Source organism: Abramis brama, assembly GCF_963993115.1.
Source record: "Abramis brama genome assembly, chromosome: 12".
NCBI lineage: Eukaryota > Metazoa > Chordata > Actinopteri > Cypriniformes > Leuciscidae > Abramis > Abramis brama.
Genome location: NC_139974.1, coordinates 14,779,727 through 14,799,484, shown reverse-complemented (window position 1 = coordinate 14,799,484; position 19,758 = coordinate 14,779,727). Strand labels below are relative to the sequence as shown.

Genomic DNA, 19,758 nt, shown 5'->3' with positions numbered 1-19,758 from the left:
CATATCGCGCAACCCTATTTCCCAATAGTATCCAGCATCAGCACTGCTTGCCTCTACGCATTCTAGACTGGCTGTCAGTCAGTGCAGGTTACATTTTTACGCCACTAGGTGGCGGCAACGCACTGTCTTTGAGTGAGTAAAACCATTCATTCAACTGCGTGTTCAAAAAACGCTGATTCATTAATTAATTAAATGAAATGAGGTGTTGCAATTGCTTTTTCTATGGGTGTATTCACACCAGGAAAGTCCGCTAGTTCACTTGCTTTGATCTGGACCAAATACAAAATAGATTTTTTTTGTTTGGTGTGGTTCGTTTTCAGACTGCCCTTTTTGCAAGTGAACCAAAATTTCTAAACAAAACCACACGTGTGCTAAGGTCATCCATTCATTGGACAGAAATTCTCAAGCAGGGAAAAGCAGGAAGTGCAAATCCCCTCGCTGAACTTGCTGAACTTGCTGAACACATCAGCATTTTTAAGCGTACTGGATCAAGACCACCTCTTCAGCTGGGTCTCGGTGTGGTTGTTTGGTCCGCACTCGAGTGTGATTGCTGTATTCACACCAGGCCCGGGGTGGGTAATCGGGAGAATTGGGAGAATTCTCAGTGGGCCGCTTCACTTTTGGGCCGGTCAAGGATTTTATTATTAATTTTTTCACATTTGTCACATTAGTTACATTAGGCTACACACGTTCCGCATTCTGACACCGCAGCGCGCAGCCTCTGCATGGGCTGTACCATGTGAGGGAGTTCTCCCCTCCCCTCCTATAGAGTTGGTTGGGTCCATAGCCCATCTTTTCCAAAACGTTTTCTCAGGTGGGCTACCGCGGCACCGCCTACCGGCAGCTGGGCCGGCCCTACCGTAACGGTACGCGTCAGGGAGGATGGATGGGAGGAAGAGGCCAGGAGGTATGGAAGCTTGCTTCTGTCACAGAATAAAACATTTTAAAAGATAATTGCGACTTTTTATCTCACAATTGCGAGTTTACATCTCGCAATTCTGAATTTATTTCTCAGAATTGTGTGAAATAAAGTATAAAGTCAGAATTGCGTGAAATAAAGTCGCAATTGCTTCTTATAAAGTCTAAGTGAATTATTAGGCTATTTAACCTTTACATTATTTGTTGAACCATGGTATTAATACAAACTAAACAATAGTAAGAGCTGAACTTTTGCTTCATGTATCCAATTTGGAAAAAGTGCTAATTTGGAATTCCACCATGGAAAAAGTGGGCCGGTCTTGGGCCTGAAACTCCCGGGCTGAAAAGTGGCCCCACTCCGGCCCTGATTCACACCCATGCCCAAAAGATCCGCACCAAGGGGGGAAACGAACTTGAATTCGATTCAATCGAACCAAACAAGACAGGTGTGAACACACCCTAAGATCGCTTTCCTCGCTCTTCAGACATGGCAAACTTATTTTTTTCATGAATATATGACAAAGACAGATGCAGGTAATCGCACACGCTCAGTCGTTCTCTCTTTCACTCACTCAATGTCTGTTTAAGCTTGTTTAGTGCACCTACTGTGCAGCCCTACAGCCCTACTGTGCGCTTTCCTATCAATAACAAAATAAACAACAAAAACGACAAAGAGGCATTTAAGAAAGCATCTGATGATTCTGATCATAGCAATGTGGATATTTGCACCAGCTCTGCAATTTACTGGCATAATGACATTTACTGACAAATGATGTCATTAAAATTACACTATTATGATAGTTTGGATATAGTATATTTGAGACTATAGACTACATACTGAGATCTGACTATGTGAGACTATTGTTTGAATTAATCCCTTTTCTTTCCATGACACATTGACATGACATTGCATGACAGGCATTCGTTTCACATGTCATTTAACAGAAGAGAGGTTCTCGGAAGAGTGCGTAATCATCACACATCCTTTGGATTAGTAGCTAGAGGCTTTCATAGACAACCTAGGAAGTCAGGGGTGGTCTTGTTTTTTAAGTTTGTTACAAGCTGTTCACTACAGAGCCCCTAGATGGACGTGGTGGTGGATAAAAAATAAATAAAAAAATCGAATCTTTTGCGTTCCCCCGAGAATCTTTGCGTTCCCTCACAAAAGATATTGAAAAAAAAACTGTTGAGAGCTTGGACATATACTTCCTGTTTAATATCCCGCTGGCAGTGTTTCAGACAGCTCCGTACATTAACAATGGAGCGTTTCATAGCGTTTGAACTTGGACTCAAATATAAAGAAATGATCAATATATCCATGAGCCAAACGTTGTTAAAACACAAATGACACCCATTTACAATCATAGTAACGTAGACAACGAGCTACAATCCAATTTTCCAAAGAGCCAAAGAGATGCTGTTTTGTCCACCTCGTTTCCAAAACTCATTTGTTTGACCTCCCTAAGGCTGACGAGAGTGGTTACAATTGATTTTAAACACCGTTCCTGAACATTATAACCAAAACATGTATCTTTGTGCTGCATTTTATGGAGAACAGCTTCCAGAACCTAAGATAGTACAATGTAGGGCAGGCTATGCATAAAAGTTTCTCCTGAAATGGAGCAGTTCCCACTTTGTTGGGACAATCTGTTGTTTATGGATCACAATTTGTAAGTATCTTATTATTTGTAGTTGTGTTTTCTATTAACAGTTCCAATTATAAGTTTTATGTAGTTGCTATGATTTTAACAAAGGGCAAAGCTTTGCCTTTGCTAGCCTGCTAACTAACATTACAGTATTGATGTAGTGTTTACTGAAGCTTTTGTAAGCTCTAATATCATGTCACAATATCACAATCACAAATATCAAGATAAAACGTACCTAAAATGTATAAGAAAATGTATAAGGAAAAACAATACCACTCTGGAACATCCTGTGAAATCTGTACTTACAAAGTCTGTGCATGAAATCAGTTCTTAACGATCTTCTTGTTTGTTAACATTCTTAAAGGAATAGTTCATGAAGAAAAATTCTGTCTTCTGTCAAAAAAAACTTCTGAAAAAGTTGTTTCGAACCTGTTTGAATTTCTTTCTTCTGCTGAACACAAAGGAAGATATTTTGAAGAATGTCGGTAACCAGACAGTTGATGGACCCCAGTGACTTCCATAGTAGGAAAAAAAAAAAATACTATGGAAGTCAATGGGGTCCATCAACTGTCTGGTTACTGACACTCTTCAAAATATCTTCTTTTGTGTTCAGCAGAAGAAAGAAATTCAAACAGGTTTGGAACAACTTGAGGGTGAGTAAATGATGACAAAATTTTCATTTTTAAGTGAACTAGTCCTTTAAGTCTGAATCAGGATTGAACTGGTTTGAAATTTACACCATCCTTAATATTTACACCTGAGCAGATGAAACTGGTGACATTTCCGGAACACTTGCTAAGTGGTGCCAATCACAACACACTGGGCCATCTAACCAATCAGGGCCAGCTAACCAATCACAGCGTATTTCGTATATTTTGGACGGGGTTTCCTGCCAGATTGACGCCAGATAGGGGAGAGAGGTGTTGTTGTAATAATGTAAAATATGTAAAAAAATAATTAAAAAAAATGGGTTTTTTTAACAATCAAGCATGAAAGCATATTCTAGTACACCCCAAGCTATTTATTTTCAAACATTTGTTACTCAAACATTTTTACACTTAAATCTAGACTAAAATATGCCAAATATTCTGATTTTTTGATAGTTCTTTGAACTTAAATCACTCTTATTAAATTATTAAACCTGTTAGGAGGATATGTTTGTAACTTAATTTAATTTTAAATTGATTGCTTAATTTAATTATTTTGATAATACCGTATACCATGACAAAAGCTTCGGCAATTATCGTGATATGAAAATTTTATACCATCACATGTCTATCAACACCAGAGGCTGATATCCATGCAACCCTATGAAAATGAAGATAATCAACTGTGTGTGTGTGTGTGTGTGTGTGTGTGTGTGTGTGTGTGTGTGTGTGTGTTTTAGATAAAGAAATGAGGAACCAAAAAACTATTGTGAGAATGCTAAAATAGAAACCTGTGCAAAACCAAATTGAAGCAACAGAGCAAAAATGACTCACAGAAATAAACATAACAAGATGAAAAAGAAATTAGGAATGCTAAAAAGAAAGTTATTTTAGACTAGTAAAAACTTGCAGAAACCAGAACAGTATTTACAGTATTTTGTGAATTAAGATCACAAAATAATCCTCCAAAAAAACCCAGCAGCTCATTCCATCTGAACACCTGTGGGTGCAGCACACGGCAGCAGTAATGAGGGTTACAGAAGCAGACCAGATCTAAACCTGTTTTTAACACACTCACATGCCTTCACTTCATCAGCCAATTACAGAGCAGACCTCCAACACCAATCACATGACTGCTAGGAATTCAACAAGCTACTGGGTGAACTCAAAAAAACAATGTTATGAAAGTGCAGAAATATGCTTGGTCATAATATTAGAGCATTACATATTTAAGAAAAGCATGTGCACATATTCAAAAACGCTACAGTCCTGTTCTATAATATGCATTGCATTCACACACATGGACAACCACAAACACACACCCTCTATTTTGTCTGAAAAAGCCCACTATAAACTGAAGACAATCACAACTGCAAAGTGGAGAAACTGAAAGATGCTTTTACAATATTACAGGACTTTAAGAGTACATCTTTCTTGAAACATAAATTAACCAAAGGCCATTAGGTAATTGTAATCTGACATTGTATGCATTAGATACTGCATCATGACAGGCATTTAGCTCAGAAGTAAGTGTGTGTGTGTGTGTGTGTGTGTGTGTGTGTGTGTGTGTGTGTGTGTGTGTGTGTGTGTGTGTGTTATCAGGCGGCAAGCCTGTCTTGTGATGCCCTGGCAAGCGTTTTTCTGTTGTTCAGACTGTGTGCCCTCAGGTCCAAAGCCAATAATATAGGCCTAGTCCTTCAAAAATCATTCTGTCCTACTTCACAAATAGATTATAATGTTACATACAAAACTAAATAAAAAATATTAAAGGAGTAAGAGGAATCATGATCAATGAATTCTCAGCAGGGGAGTCACTAAAATTCAGCTGGCGCAGGACAAAATTGTAGGCAAAGAAAAAATGTAATAAATTAAACTAATTTATTAAGTTACTCTATATAAATGATATGCTTAATTTTTTTTATAATTTTTTGTATTTATTATCAGCATCTGTATTTTATCCAATAATAAAAACAGATAATATCATGGTTTAAAGAAAAGAACAATTCTTGTTTTTTATTGAATACTGCAGCATTTATTATAAAAGACTTATCCATGCATTTTTATTTTTTTTAATTCATGTGCCCTCGTAATCTTTAATAAAAACACCGTTCTCTTGCTCTACATATCTTCTCTTCTCTGATGACACGTTCACTGGCGCGAGGGCGGGACAACCTGTCACTCACATCAGGTCACAGCAATAGCAAGCCACCATCCAATCAATTCCCAATGGACAAAAATCAAGTCACGCCCAACATTTTTTCTTGTTCGAGAAGCCGATTCACTCGGATATAAGTAACCGTAATTAAGAAAAGACAACTTCTGTTTAATGCCACATTTAATTTCATGGATTTAAAAATACTTATCTTTTCTGCTTACATTAAACATAATATTAAACTGTTATCCATGTTCTCAATTATAAGTTCTGCATCAAACGTTAAACAGACATTACAATACAGATTTAAAATATCAGCGATCATATTGTCGATAAGTCACAGACTTAAATAATCACTGGCTTAAGGCAAAACTGTAATCACCTACTGTATTTAGTGACAATAAGACCAAACATAAAAATTTAAGAATCAACCATAAATAAAGCCCACATAAATTATTCTGAAATGTAGGGGAAACATCCCTCAGACATGAAAACTAAGATTTCATGAAGCATCCCTAAGCAGAACTAAAAATAGAGGAAGGACATCAATCCCATCAGTTCCTAAACAAAACACAACATCTTCCCCAATGTCAGGATAAAAGAATGGAGAGAAAAATTAGAGGATATGTATATTACATCAGACAGACATTGAACTTGTGGACTAATGTGGAAAATGAAATTCAATTTGAAACTTACAGGCACCCCTAAAGCCTTAATATCAAAGACAAATTTCAAAGTGGTCGTTATAATCTCTCATATGAGTGTCCCCGACGCTTTACGACAGAAAACATGTTAAAGTTGGATTTATTGATGGAGCTCTTGAGTCTAAAGGCCTAACGGGGCTGGCAGCTCCACACTTCCGATATGAATCATTGCATAACTTTTCAGACTTTTGTTGTCCCAGCATTTAGTTTTGACAAGCACTCCGACAAACGTAAAAGAGAGTTTCAGTGCAGTAAAGGGAATTCAGCTCACCTATTTACCTGCAACGCTTCACGCGGGTCTGCCCATTCTGCCCAGTGCAGTCTGCATGTAAACACTCTAGCGCGAGTCTAGGCGGATGTGCCGCAGAACAGCTGATCAAGCACGTGACTCCAGACGGGAAGCCTCAAGCCTGTGAGCGAGTTCAGATATCACAGGTTAGAAATGTGCGCGATATTTTATCGTTTTTTTTTAATGGAAAGTCAGAAATAACTCGTCTAATACAAGAGCTTTAGCTGCATTATGGAGAGATTTTTCGTTATATCACCAAAAAGCCACCCTATACCATATAAACACGTGACTTTCGAGGTATTTAGCACGTCCCATTTTACCTGCCATTAGTTTTTGAAATTAATTTGATTAATCTTTGCACTTAATCAGAGATGATTGCTAAAAAAATTCGTAACACAAATGAACCATCTCATTTGATTTTCACCCCTAAACGCACCTGTCCTCCTCACTCGTCAGACCATAACTCAATTCTTAATATAATTTAAACTTAAGAAAAAAAAAAGAAAGAATATATATTGTTTCTTTTTTTTTTCTTAAGTTTAAGTCATAAATATATATTCTTTTTTTTTCTTAAGTTTAAGTATATATGTATGTATATATATATATATATATATATATATATATATATATATATATATATATATATATATATATATATATATATATATATATTCTCATATGTTACTCCTATGTACTTGCAGAAGGAAGAGGTTTTTTAAATTCTTTTTAGAATATTCCTCTAATTTTCAAACATAAGGTTTCAACTCTACTCTTTGTCAACACTGTCAGATATTTATGAAAACATTTATGAAATTGGACAAAATCAAAGTTAGTGGGATTTTTAGATATTTTCCTTTATTTTAAGTGGATCATGTTAGTATCTAGCAAAATAAAGTGTCTCTTGCATTTAATACAAGTGTGAAATGAAAAATAAAAAAGGTTATTTTGTCAATACTGCAATATTTTTTTGATTGTGGTGACAGTTCAATAGATGGAGTTTAAATTCAGTATATCCTGTATTCTCAATTCATTCCTGGTGAATGCTAGATTTGTATATTATTTGTGATATATGTGAGAAAATGGAAGCAGCAGGTGGTGAAAGTGTCTGATTAATTAAAAAGAAAAACTCAATTTAAGATGGTAAGAAAATGCTGAAGACAACAGCATTGTCAGTTCTGATGCTAATTAGTATAAAAATTAAGTTATAATCGAGAATACCATCACAGTAAACATCCACATAAAGCCCATTTTCATTCTGGTTCTTGAATAAAATGGCTTTAAACATAATGAACAATAACACTACAGATTTATTGTAATTCATTAGAGAGAGAATTATTCACTGTAATTCAAAGTGCTGTTTCTCTATTGTGTTTTGTTCTATTGAAAATAATACAGTAATGTGCTGTTTGCTTCTAAACATATAATACATCATGGTTTCAGGGCAACAATCTTTTAAAAGACAACACTGCCTGGCTAAATATGCCACCATTAACACTGATTGACATTGCCTGCCTGCAAAATTACAGTTGAGGATTTGAGCAGAAAACGAGACAGCCAATAAATAATGCTACTATAAAATTGCAAATCTTATTCATTTAGGGGTGTAAATATTTTGCTAACAACAATTCAATTGCAATTCTTTCCTTAATTAAGTGATACTTTATGAAAATGGTGTCTCAATTTGGTTTGAATATTATTATCACTCAGCATCACATCAGCGTTTTTACACCCCTAATATTAATAGAACATTTATTTAGAAATAAGAACAGTGATATTTAATTTATTCTGTCCGTGGCACGTCCATTGTGAAATCCTCAAAATTCCAACTCTATAGTTGGTTTTAGCAAAACACCTTGTGCATAAAGGCACAACCGTAAATAGGCTACATTTACATTTTTATATTACCCGGTATTCATTGCTGTTTATTTGTTTAAATGGGATTTAATACACCACAGTTCAAAGGTTTGGGGTCAGAAAGGTCTTTTTTGAAATATTATCACAATTTAAAATAAGTGTGTTAATTTACTTTTAAAACATTTATTTTTAATTTAAATATATTTTAAAATGTCATTTATTCCTTTAATGGCAGAGCTGAATTTTCAGCATCATTACTCCAGTTTTCAGTGCCACATGATCCTTCAGAAATCATTATAACATGCTCATTTGGTGCTCAAGAAAAATGTGTCTTATTATCAGTGTTCAAAAGAGTAGCTTTTTTTTTCTTCAAATGGAAACATTTTGTCACATTATACATTTCTTTAGTGTCCCTTTTGAGCTATTTAATGTGTCCTTGCTGAATAAAAGTATTAATTTTATTCAAACAAAATGACCCCAAACTTTTGAACTGTAGAGTATGTATTTTTAGTTTATGAATTGGCAGTAGGCGGGGCTATCATCATGCTCCTCCTTACATGGAAGCTCCTCCTCTTCTTTAATAGTAATGATAAAACGAGTTTGTGTAGATGCGTTCTGTTCCACCACATCAATGTCTTGTTTCCCTGTCATCATGTTTGCAGTTGTCTTCTCATCTTTTTCCATTGCTTCCCTGCATTCATCCTCTGCCTCCATGTAATCATCTTCACTTTCCCCAATCACTGTTTCTCTGCTGTTGTCCTGTTCTTCCTGTCTGAGCCAGTTGTGGCCATTGAAAAAGCTGAGAACAGCCTCTTTGGCTACACCCAGTTGAGCAGATAGTGTATGAATGGCCTCTTGATCTGGATGTAGTCCCACTTCCTGAATGAAACTCTGCAAGATCGCATGGGCTTCTGGTGGTAAAGACCTGCCGCCAAGATTTGGGCCCATGTGAGAGTCTCTAGGACCTCCAGTGATAAGATGGTGCTGGAGGAAGGGTTGATGGTGCTGAGGTGGAATTGTATGTAGTTGTTGGTGCTGCTTTAGAGTCACCACATGCTGTGGTATCACCTTTAGAAAATAAATATAGATAAGGTAAATAATTATGAGAGTGAACAAAAGTTTTTACAAAATGTGGCTAATTTGATATATTATGGATTATATAGATGAAATTAAACTATAAATTTACAGTCAGCAGTTGGATATTCATAATGTACTGTAATTGTTTGTGTGTGAGCTCTCACTTGCAGTTGTTCAGTCAGTGGTCTTGTGTGTTTTTCTGAGTAGAATGTCTGCCCAGTATTGCTCTCTTGGTCATATATAACATCTCGCTCTGATTGGTTGAGATTTAGAAACTGGCGTATCAAAGACAGATTTTCCCACAGTGTACGATTCTGAGGAGAAGGCTCCTCCTTCCAGCGCAGGAGCTCACACAGCCAACCCTAACACAGAAACAAAAACAGTGGGGTTCAAACATCTCAGGCAATGCTGAAAATCTGATTCAAAGACTAATTTATTCCTGGTGATTAATGTAATGTTTTAGGATTTTTAACGATTTAAAATGAGAAAATATTTTGATGTAAAATGTGCTTTCTGTGGCATAAATATTTAAATATATAATAAATATTTATATGTAGGAGATAAATATTTAATTTTCAAGAAATATTTAAAGTTCTGCAGTATTTCTAGGTCAGTAGACAAATAAGCAAATTTGTGACGTTAACCATATGAATGCCTTTGTTCAAAACATAAGATTTTCAAATTATCTCACAAATTCTTATGCTGATAATTTAATTTGTAATGGGGGGAAAATGCAAGAGAAAAGCATTTTCACAAGTCTTTTAGACTTTTGGACCCGACAGTACATATTTTCTCATAAACTTGGGAGGGATACTAATTATTTTTATTACATTCAAGGTGTATATACAATAGTGGCAAAAAGTGATGTCTGGCCTAGGAAAATTGACATATTCACCCTTTATTCAAATATTATAAATAATGTATTAAAGATTTTGTAAGCATATTGTATAGTTGTGCTTGGAGTCAATTGTTTTTTATGTGTGTGATAAAGCAATGAAGCATGCCAAATTTTGCAGACAAGGCTGTCATATAAAGAAATTATGAACACCTGCAAACACAAAGAGAGAACCAATTAATTATTAATAACTTCTGTTGTTGTCAATTTATGCTTTTTCCTTTGAGCTTTTTGTTTTTCTATAAAAAATAAAAAATAAAACCTGTAGCTTTGCCTTTTTAGCCAAATATTTTTGTCAGATAAATACCCTGACCTGAAGTGTTTTGTTCTTCCCTCATATGTAAAATATTTAAAAAATCTAAAATATTTTCCTCATATTTTGATGGTTTAATTCATTTAACTTGTAGGGTCATTAAAAACAAAAATCCCCTCCGGAAATCACTTTTGGCCACTACTGTATGTATATTAGTCCTTGCATTCATATAAATATTTATTATGCATTTAAATACGTTTCAAACGTATATACCTTGAATGCAGTGCAAGTCGCTTTGGATAAAAGCATCTGCCAAATGTATAAATGTGCTATCTTGTAAGGTGTAATGTTTTTTTCCCTCCTGTTTATTCGTATATTAGATTCCTTTAGTACACATGAACACACATGTACCTGACTCTTGGCTGCAGAGACTTTTGCGAACAATGCCTGTGACACTTTGGCTCGTCTCATTTCCTGCTGTATTTCATCATAGATGCCGAAGTTGATTCCAGAATCATCGCATTCCACTTTCACTACAATCTCCTTGGAAACAGGTGAAAGTTTTGCCTGTAGTGAGAGATTTTTTTATAGACATTAACAAATGGCACTTATTATTATTATTATTATTAATTTATCTGCATAAGATTTATCTGCACTGTCTATTGAGATAATAGCACATGCTAATTTACATCTCTGGTCCATAATTCAATTTAAATGACAGTGAACCTGAATGGGCAGAGGTGAGCTGGTGTTGTAGGTGGTGTTGAGGTTACGCTCTCTTTCCTCCAGATAGATGGAGTCCCTCTGGCTCTGTGGCAGTTGCAGGAAGGCCTGCATGGCTCTAAGGTTAACTAAAAGAGACTGAGACGCGCACCGTGGGTCTTCTTCCTTGCGCAAAATCTCCGACAGCAGGCCCTGTTGCAAAGTACAATTTACATTTAATTATTTAGCAGATGCTTTTATCCAACAAAAGCAATCAAACCAATAATAGGGCAACAATATTCAAGTGCTGCGACAAGTCCCAGTTAGTCTAACACAGTACACGTAGCAAGGTTGTTTTTTGTTTTTTTTACAGGGACATACACTTTATTAAGTGCGCAGTTATATTTAAGAGGTATGTACACACACAACTAAGAATTATATGATAAAAAATGAATATATAATAGGTATACTATTAATATATATAATAATATATATATATATATATATATATATATATATATATATTACAAACCTCTAATAAAAAGGGGGAAAAAAGAGTTAAGGCCCATTTACACCAAGGACAATAACTATAAGTGCTCCTTTTTAATTTTACTTGAGTAAAACTACAAAAATACTTTATTTTTTAATGTACTTTAAAAGTAAAAAGTACTGATCGATAAACCACGTTTATTATTTAGCCAGCACTAGTCAGACTCATTAGTCAACACTAATGAGAAAGATTAGTGCAGACTATATAGTATGGTATATAATATTGATCTGCAAATAAGCTAACTTATTTATTTTATCACCAACACTATAAAAACATTAAACTTCAATATACTAAAATATCAATTTAACTTACTGATAATTGAAGTGTGCAAACAGGTAAAATAATAGTATTTTAAAAATAAGGAAAAACAAAGTTTGTGTAAATGTGACATACAAACATACTAGTTTTATATCAATTGTAACTGCTACAACAGCTGGGAAGATGCATGAATTAATTGGCGATTTTAGGGAAAACAACGCCTACCCCGTACAGACGCCACACAAATGCCCACACATTCAAAGAAATCAGTTAGCTGGCCCTTTTACAGCAGATTTACTTCACAAATAATTTATTTAATTTCATTTACAATAATCAGTATTCAGTACTAAAATTCAGCGTCAGTAACCTACTTTCTGCACCATCATGCTGGCAATATCCTGGTTCTTGGCACGTTTTGACTGGATCATTGAATCAGTCAGTTGTTGATTCAAGAACAGCTATTCGGGAATGAATCGTTCAGTGTGATTTGTCAACCAATTCAACAGGTTATTTGAAAACAATAAGCTCGTTCACAAATCGGACACCGTTCTTGCATCTTAGGGGTGACGATTTCTTCAGCTCGAAATAATGAGGAACGATATGTTTTTATGAAATGTAGTGGAGTAAAAAGAACAATTATGCTTTAGAATGTAGTGCAGTAGAAATACACATACATATACATATATATATATTATATATATATAGTACAGTACTATATATATATATAGTACAGTAACAAAGTAAAAAAAAATTAGTTACTGTCAATCACTGAGCGCATGCTTATAATAAACAGAATGATATTGTGCATTGGTGTGGACGCTAATATAGTTATTGTCATAGTTATCTTTGTAGTCATCGTTCTTGGTGTAAATGAAACTTTACAACCTTACAAGACAGCACATTTACGCATTTTTTATCCAAAGCAACTTACATTGCATTCATGGTATGGTGTATGGCATGTACATTTCATACATATTTAAATGCAATAAATATTTATAAGAATTCAGGGAATTTAAGGACTAATATAAATGCATATAACTTGAATGCATATGAAATTCTATTATTTTACCTGAGTCCTGTTAATGGCCACTCGTGCAAACACCGCTTGGGAAACCCCCGCCCTCTTCAACTCCTCACGCACCCAATGGTAAATTTCAGGTGACACGTCGGTGACAGGTGAGGGACATTGAGTTACTGTAGGTGGGGACACATTGCATTTTGGAGGAGTCCGAAGTGGCGCAGGATGAGGCCCGTGTGTGTGAGGGTGTGTGAGAAATTGAGACATGGCATGCTGCTGCGAGAGGAGCTGAGCCATCACCAGACCAGGCATCCCAGCCTGCATCTGGACAACACCACGTGACTCCGCCCCACTGCCTTCCATTGGTTGCTGGTACATGGTGGGCTGGCTGGAAGATGAGGGTTGGTTGCAGTGCCTGTTCACGTCACCTGGGTAGAAGTGAAAATCTTTAGTGACTCAATATTCATTTTAAATCACTGGGGCCTTTTTAAAATTCAGAGCCGAAATCAAGTTTAGATGCCGTCTGCCATATCATATATGCAGGTATTTTAATTGACTGAACTACTGTTGAAAAGTTTGGGGTCAGTAAGATTTTTTTGTGAAAGAAATGAATACTTTTATTCGCAAGAACGCATTAAATCGATCAAAAGTGACAGTAAAGACATTTACATTGTTACGAAATTTCTATTTCAAATAAATGCTGTTTTTAAGCTCATTAAAGAATCCTATTAGACAAATTAGCAGTTTCCACAAACATAAGAAATATGAACTGTGATAATAGGAAATGTTTTTTGAGCACAAAATCATCATTTTAGAATGATTTCTGAACGAGTAATGGCTGCTTTGCCATCACGGGTGTAAATTGCATTATATTCATTAAAATAGAAAACAGTTATTTTAAATTGAAATAATATATATAATTAATATATAATTCACAAAATTACTTTTTTTAATCAGATAAATGCAGCATCGGTGATAAAAATAGAGACTTCTTTCAAATAATAATAATCACACTGACCCCAAACTTTTGAACGGTTGTGAGTTTATGAATAACAATTTGTAACACCTTTGTAATACCTACTAATGTTAACGAATTAAACCTTACTATAATTCTTACCAAAATACAAAAACAAAACAAAACGACTACTTCAAGAACGGAGAGCTGTTAGTATGTGAATTAATGAGCTATGTTTAAAAACATACAGAAATTTGCTACTCACCCATCATAGATTTTGCCCTCTTGTAGTGTTTGTACCACTGGCCGAACTCCTGACATCTCGCAGCAGAGATACTGGCGTAGTAAGTGCCGTTTACCACTGACGAAATCATGCTCTTTCAAACAAAAATACAAGACAAGTCAATATCTGTTCATGTGCATGAAAAAAAATGACAGTCACAGAAATTTAGTAATTGGATAGACTGAATTAGGCCTTGAAGTGTGCTTTGGAACTGACTAAATGTGTCCAGAAAGGATGTGCTAAAGGTTTTTTTTCTCCTTGCTAAATAGATTTAATAGCTGGTTCTCAAACTAGGGATGGATCTTAATGGTAGGGTGTATTCTTCAATGCGCTTCTTCATAGTTCTGCTCTTTAACCATGAGATATGAAGCAATTAACCCTGTTTTATTCTATAGCTACATGCAATTAACTGTCTTCAAGTTAGTATGCATGTTATATGGATGGTGTACAGCTTAATGTTTACAGTTGCACACCACTTTTGTACCTGAGATAATGGACACTCTTTAGCCAGTGTGCTCTGATTCATCTCTTTCAGCAGCTCCTTTAGTGCATTTCTGACAGTAGAATGAGTCCACTGCTCAGCAGGTAAGTCCTCTAATTTAGAAACACTAAGAGAGAGAGAGAGAGAGAGAGAGAGAGAGAACGTGCATGAGTCAGTGAGAAAAAAACAGTGTACTTCAATAATTAATTACACTGTGGGACATTAATCACAAATAATTATTATTTCACAAATAGCTATATTATCATCTGTTTATCCTCAAAACTTTAATAACTATAATAACTTTTAATCATTTTGAAATTAGTTTTAATACTAAATTACCTGTGAAAAATGAATCATCATAAATCAGAACAGCTTTAATTCTCTAAAGTAGTTCATCATTCTGATAGGCCTGTTTGCTAAAGCCCAGAGAGAAACGTGACATTCAGAGTAAGTGTGTGTGAACGTTGTACCTGTGTAGTTTTATTCTTAAGGTGATTACATGGTAAAGGTCTTGTAGCATGTCTCCTACTGTTGCGTCAGAGGTGTCTGTCACAGTGGACAGAGCCACAGGGTTCCAATGGCCAACTTGAACCTGACCTAAAGCAGACATTAATGTTATTACAATATATATGTGATCCTAATATAGTTCCTGACCCCCTAGTTCCTTTTCTTTATCTGGATTCTGGAGTTGTTGTTGAGCTTTTTGATCTTGACCAAGTTCTCTCATTTACCATCAGCTTTCTGCACTTCTTTTTCTATTCTTCCTTTAATATTTTGTACCTCCTAACATTACATATTTTTCATTACTTAATTGTTGTATCAAATAAGTAAATGATATATCATATTTATAAGCATAAGCATTAAAATAAAAGTTTTTCCACATAAGCCAAATATGTTATGTTAAAAAAGCATTCAGTACAGGTTAACTTAAGTTGTGTGAGATTTGACCACCTAAATATTTTTGCAATGTTAATGCGTTTTTATTTATTGTGTAATTTAATTGTGCAGCCTTTTTAATGTCTAAATTGTATTACAAGTAAGCTGCTGTTCAGAGGTTTTGGGGTCAGTAAGATTCGGAGTAATTTCAACCTAGGGTCCTTTGCACCATGACCTCGAGCCAAACACCCCCCCAGAAGCTTTTTTTTCCCCTTGGTCCAACATTATTAAAGTTAGAGCTTATTTAGAGATATCAGCCGAATGGCTTAGTGCAGGCGCTAATGGATCCAAGGTTGTATCTCGTAAATGACCCCACTAATAATGCCCGGAATGGTACAAAACTTCTACAGTTGTACAAATAGGTTTTGTACTCATAAAACGAGGCATTGGAAAGTTTATAAGTACATCAGGAGTTTATTTAAATAACACTTGCCTGACGGCTCATGCTACCGCTTACCCGGACGTCGAGGTCACTTCCGTGATTTGGGAAAAGCCCGTAAAAGTCCTGGCAGAAAGCGATGCATAAGGATGTAGTGTAACGACGCCCAGTTTCAGGAATGCACTAATATTTTGTTGGTAGTACCAGTTTATAACAATTATTAGTTAACACTAAGTTGTCAACACTTCGGAAAAAAATACATTTCTATGGAGTGTTAAATTCACTAGCTTTTCCCTTACATTTGTGAGTTTTGCAAAGGACTTTTACGGGCTTATCCCAAATCACGGAAGTGACCTCGACGTCCGGGTAAGCGGTAGCATGAGCCGTCAGGCAAGTGTTATTTAAATAAACTCCTGATGTACTTACAAACTTTCCAATGCCTCGTTTTTATGAGTACAGAACCTATTTGTACTACTGTAGAAGTTTGGTACCATTCCGGGCATTATTATTGGGGTAATTTACGAGATACAACTTTGGATCCATTAGCGCCTGCACTAAGCCATTCGGCTGATATCTCTAAATAAGCTCTAACTTTAATAATGTTCGACCAAGGGGAAAAAAGGCTTCTTGGGGGGTGTTTGGCTCGAGGTCATGGTGCAAAGGACCCTAGGTTGAAATTACTCCGAACCATCCCTTGGCTTTAAATAAAAGTTTTTTTGTTTTTTTTTTAGGTTTTTTTTTACAAAAGGCTTTTCTTTTGAATTTTCTATTCATCATAGAATCCTGGGAAAATGTAACACGGTTTCCACAAAAATAGCAGCACAAATGTTTTCAACATTGATAATATTAAGAAATGTTTTTGAGCATCAAATCAGCATATTAAAATTCAGCTTTGCCATCACAGGGGTAAATTATATTTTAAAATATATTAAAATAGAAAACAGTTCTTTTAAATTGTAAAAATAATTCACAATATTACTGTTTTTAATGTGTTTTGAATTCAATGTGGCTTGGAGAGCATAAGAGACTTCTTTTCAAAACATTAAAAAATCATTGAATTTTTGAATGGTAGTTTATGTGTAATGCACATATTGGAATATCATATGATGCAGGTAGTTTTTTTTAGTCCCACTCCACTCCATTCCTTTCCTTCAGGCTTATATTATTCAACTTGAATTGAGCGTAAATTATTCATTAGTGTGTGTGTACCTGTAGCCAGAGCCGCTGCGGTGTGTGTGTATCCCAGCTCTTGCAGTGCAGCTTCTGTAATCTGGCTGAACAGCAGGTCTCTCTTCAACAGCACAAATTCTGCATGCTCCGTCCTCATCCTCTCTGAGGGTGGGACATCGCTCTGCTCCACCATACAGAACACAGGAAGCAGACTGCCTGTGTGGACGGAAAGGAAGAATATGATCACTCATTTAACTTATAAGCAGACATGGCCCTGTATCTGTGTGTATGTCTGTGAATGGATACCTTTCCTGTGAGATGATGTTGTTTGTTTGGAGGCCAGGCTCACAGGTGTGACTCCGGGTACAGGTAGATCTCTTGGATTCTCCATACGGGACATTTTACAGGGAGGATAAGAGGGTTCACACAGGACCGGCCCCTGGGTGCTACTAGTGGTAGCCAAATGGTCCGTCATTTTTTTAATCTCAGCTCTCACAACTATAGAAAACAATAGTGAGGAAAGAGAGATGCTTTGGAGCTACTGTATCTTTAAGCATACATTTATATCCCAGTCCACTCCATCCCCGTCCTTCAGGCTTACATATTCAACTTGCACTGAGCTTAAATTATTCATTAGTGTTGTGTGTGTGTGTGTGTGTGTGTGTGTGTATATATATATATATATATATATATACACACACACACACATACATACACTGCGGAACAAAACCATTTTAAGCAAGGATAAGTGCCTAAACCACCCTGACCTGACCAGACTCGGAGACCCTCGGACAGGGTGGTCTGTTGACTGGTTCTTCTAGACAAGGGTTGGGTACTTTTTTGGCTAGTCAAGCTCCCAGCTAAACCAGCTTGGCCAAGCCGGTCGACCATATTAAACCAACTACGACCAGTAAACCATCTCAGGCTGGTTATAGATGTTTTTGTTTAGCCGTGAAGCGCTGCTACAGGTGCTGCATACATTGCCCAACCTGTGACACAATGGTCTCGTCTTTTTTTTTTTCTTCCTCTGCCATATTATTTGAGTCACTTATTTTACTTACTGCAGTACTGTTTTCCTGTGGTTTACAATCCTCCAGTCGGGTATCCGAACATGCCGACAGATCGAGCGCGCGTCCCAGGATCGCTCACTAACAAAAACACTGGCTCCAGAATCAACGCGCTGGTCCGGGGACAAGATACTCGAGAGCGGGTTTATTTCATGAAGAAAGGTTTTTGTTCTTAGTAAACGGGAAAATCAGACACATTGAAATCAATAAAATGAGGGTTACAACGAGGAAAAACTGCTCGTATAATATAATGTGCAAACACAGATCCGTAATTAAATCTCTAGGCGGCCCCACAAAGCATTACCAATATGATGTCACCAAGTACGGACCAATCAGCTTCTAGCGGAAGTGCCTTCTCTGTGAGAATACATGACTTTTAAAGTATGTCTATTAAAGTATGGCCATTTTAACATTTAATATTTTATGTCCTAAGCTTTGTTATTTATATAGTTTTGACTGATCAAAACTCTTATTTTCAGATATCTGATCTACAAATTTAATACATTTCCGTTGGCTTACATCAGAAAGAAGAGTGCTGTCAAAAATGCAGATGACAACACGTGACGTTCTATCCGGAGCTGGGAATTATGCGTTTTATGGCTTAAAGATTAATGTAACTTTTATATAAGAATTGGGAATTTAATTTATGTTTTAACTTTACATTCCAATAGTTATTTGTTCAATTATGTTGCATTACACTACCAATAAAGAGTTTGGGGTCTGAAATTTTTTTAGGTTATTCTTTATTTGGTAACACTTTATTTTGCAGTGTCCTTGTTACAAATGTTACATGTACTTACCATAATATTAACAGTAAATTATGCATAATTACATGCAAATAACCCTCAACCAAATTGCATGAAAGCATACATCAGTTTTTTTTTTACTGTTTTTGTACATGTAATGTGTAACAAAGACACTGTAAAATAAAATGAAATGTTACTGATTGTTTTGAATAAAATGAATCCCCTTTAGGTCTAAAAGCTAATTTGCATCTGTGGTGCCTGCAAGAATGCTTTAATTCGATCAAAAGTGACCTTAAAGAAATGTATAATGTTAAAAATATATCAAATATATAATAAAAAAAATAGATGTTAAAAATAATAAAACTTATTCATATAGTATTATATTGTATTAGCTATTATATATTATTAAAATATATTAAAAAAATGAAGTTCTTTTGAACTTTTAGCAAAAAATACGTAAAAAATGTATCACGGTTTCCATAAAAATATTAAGCAGCACAACTGTTTTCAACATTGATAATAATAAGAAATGTTTCTTAAACACCAAATCAGCAAGTTAGAATGATTTCTGAAGCATCATGTGACACTGAAGACTGGAGTAATGATGCTAAAAATTCAGCTTTGCAATCAAAGGAAGACAACAGTTGTAATAATATTTAATAATAATAGAATAATTACTGTTTTTTATCAAATAAATGCAGCCTTGGTGAGCATAAGAGATGAGAAAAAAGAGAAAAAGATCTCACGGACCCCAAACTTTTGAATTATCTATTAACAT

The 19,758-nt window shown here is 35.5% G+C and overlaps 2 protein-coding genes across 16 annotated transcripts in view; both read right to left on the bottom strand.

The window, feature by feature from the left end:
* tbc1d5 (TBC1 domain family, member 5) overlaps nt 1-6,443 on the bottom strand; it is a 29,740-nt gene extending 23,297 nt beyond the window's left edge. For 10 of the 14 annotated variants that reach the window (XM_084131472.1, XM_084131471.1, XM_084131459.1 and 7 more), the window contains exon 1: nt 6,339-6,443. The gene's annotated coding sequence lies outside the window, so the exon portion shown is untranslated. The remainder of the gene's footprint in view (nt 1-6,338) is intronic. The other 4 variants (XM_084131470.1, XM_084131462.1, XM_084131467.1 and 1 more) reach the window with 4 other exon arrangements.
* Nucleotides 6,444-7,189: 746 nt separating this feature from the next.
* satb1a (SATB homeobox 1a) lies at nt 7,190-18,553 on the bottom strand. Of its 2 annotated transcripts, XM_084130302.1 has the most exons (12): nt 18,229-18,533; nt 17,474-17,665; nt 17,207-17,383; nt 15,153-15,279; nt 14,686-14,809; nt 14,184-14,295; nt 13,015-13,391; nt 12,317-12,403; nt 11,162-11,350; nt 10,847-11,002; nt 9,452-9,649; nt 7,190-9,278 (listed from the first exon to the last, which is right to left on the bottom strand). In XM_084130302.1, exons 2-12 carry the CDS (start codon nt 17,640-17,642, stop codon nt 8,718-8,720), a joined length of 2,277 nt encoding a protein of 758 aa, XP_083986428.1. In that variant the 5' UTR covers nt 17,643-17,665; nt 18,229-18,533; the 3' UTR covers nt 7,190-8,717. The 2 variants fall into 2 exon arrangements, with proteins under 2 accessions (XP_083986428.1, XP_083986429.1); XM_084130303.1 differs by lacking the exon at nt 12,317-12,403 and having other exon boundaries at nt 18,229-18,553.
* Between the last annotated feature and the right edge of the window lie 1,205 nt (nt 18,554-19,758).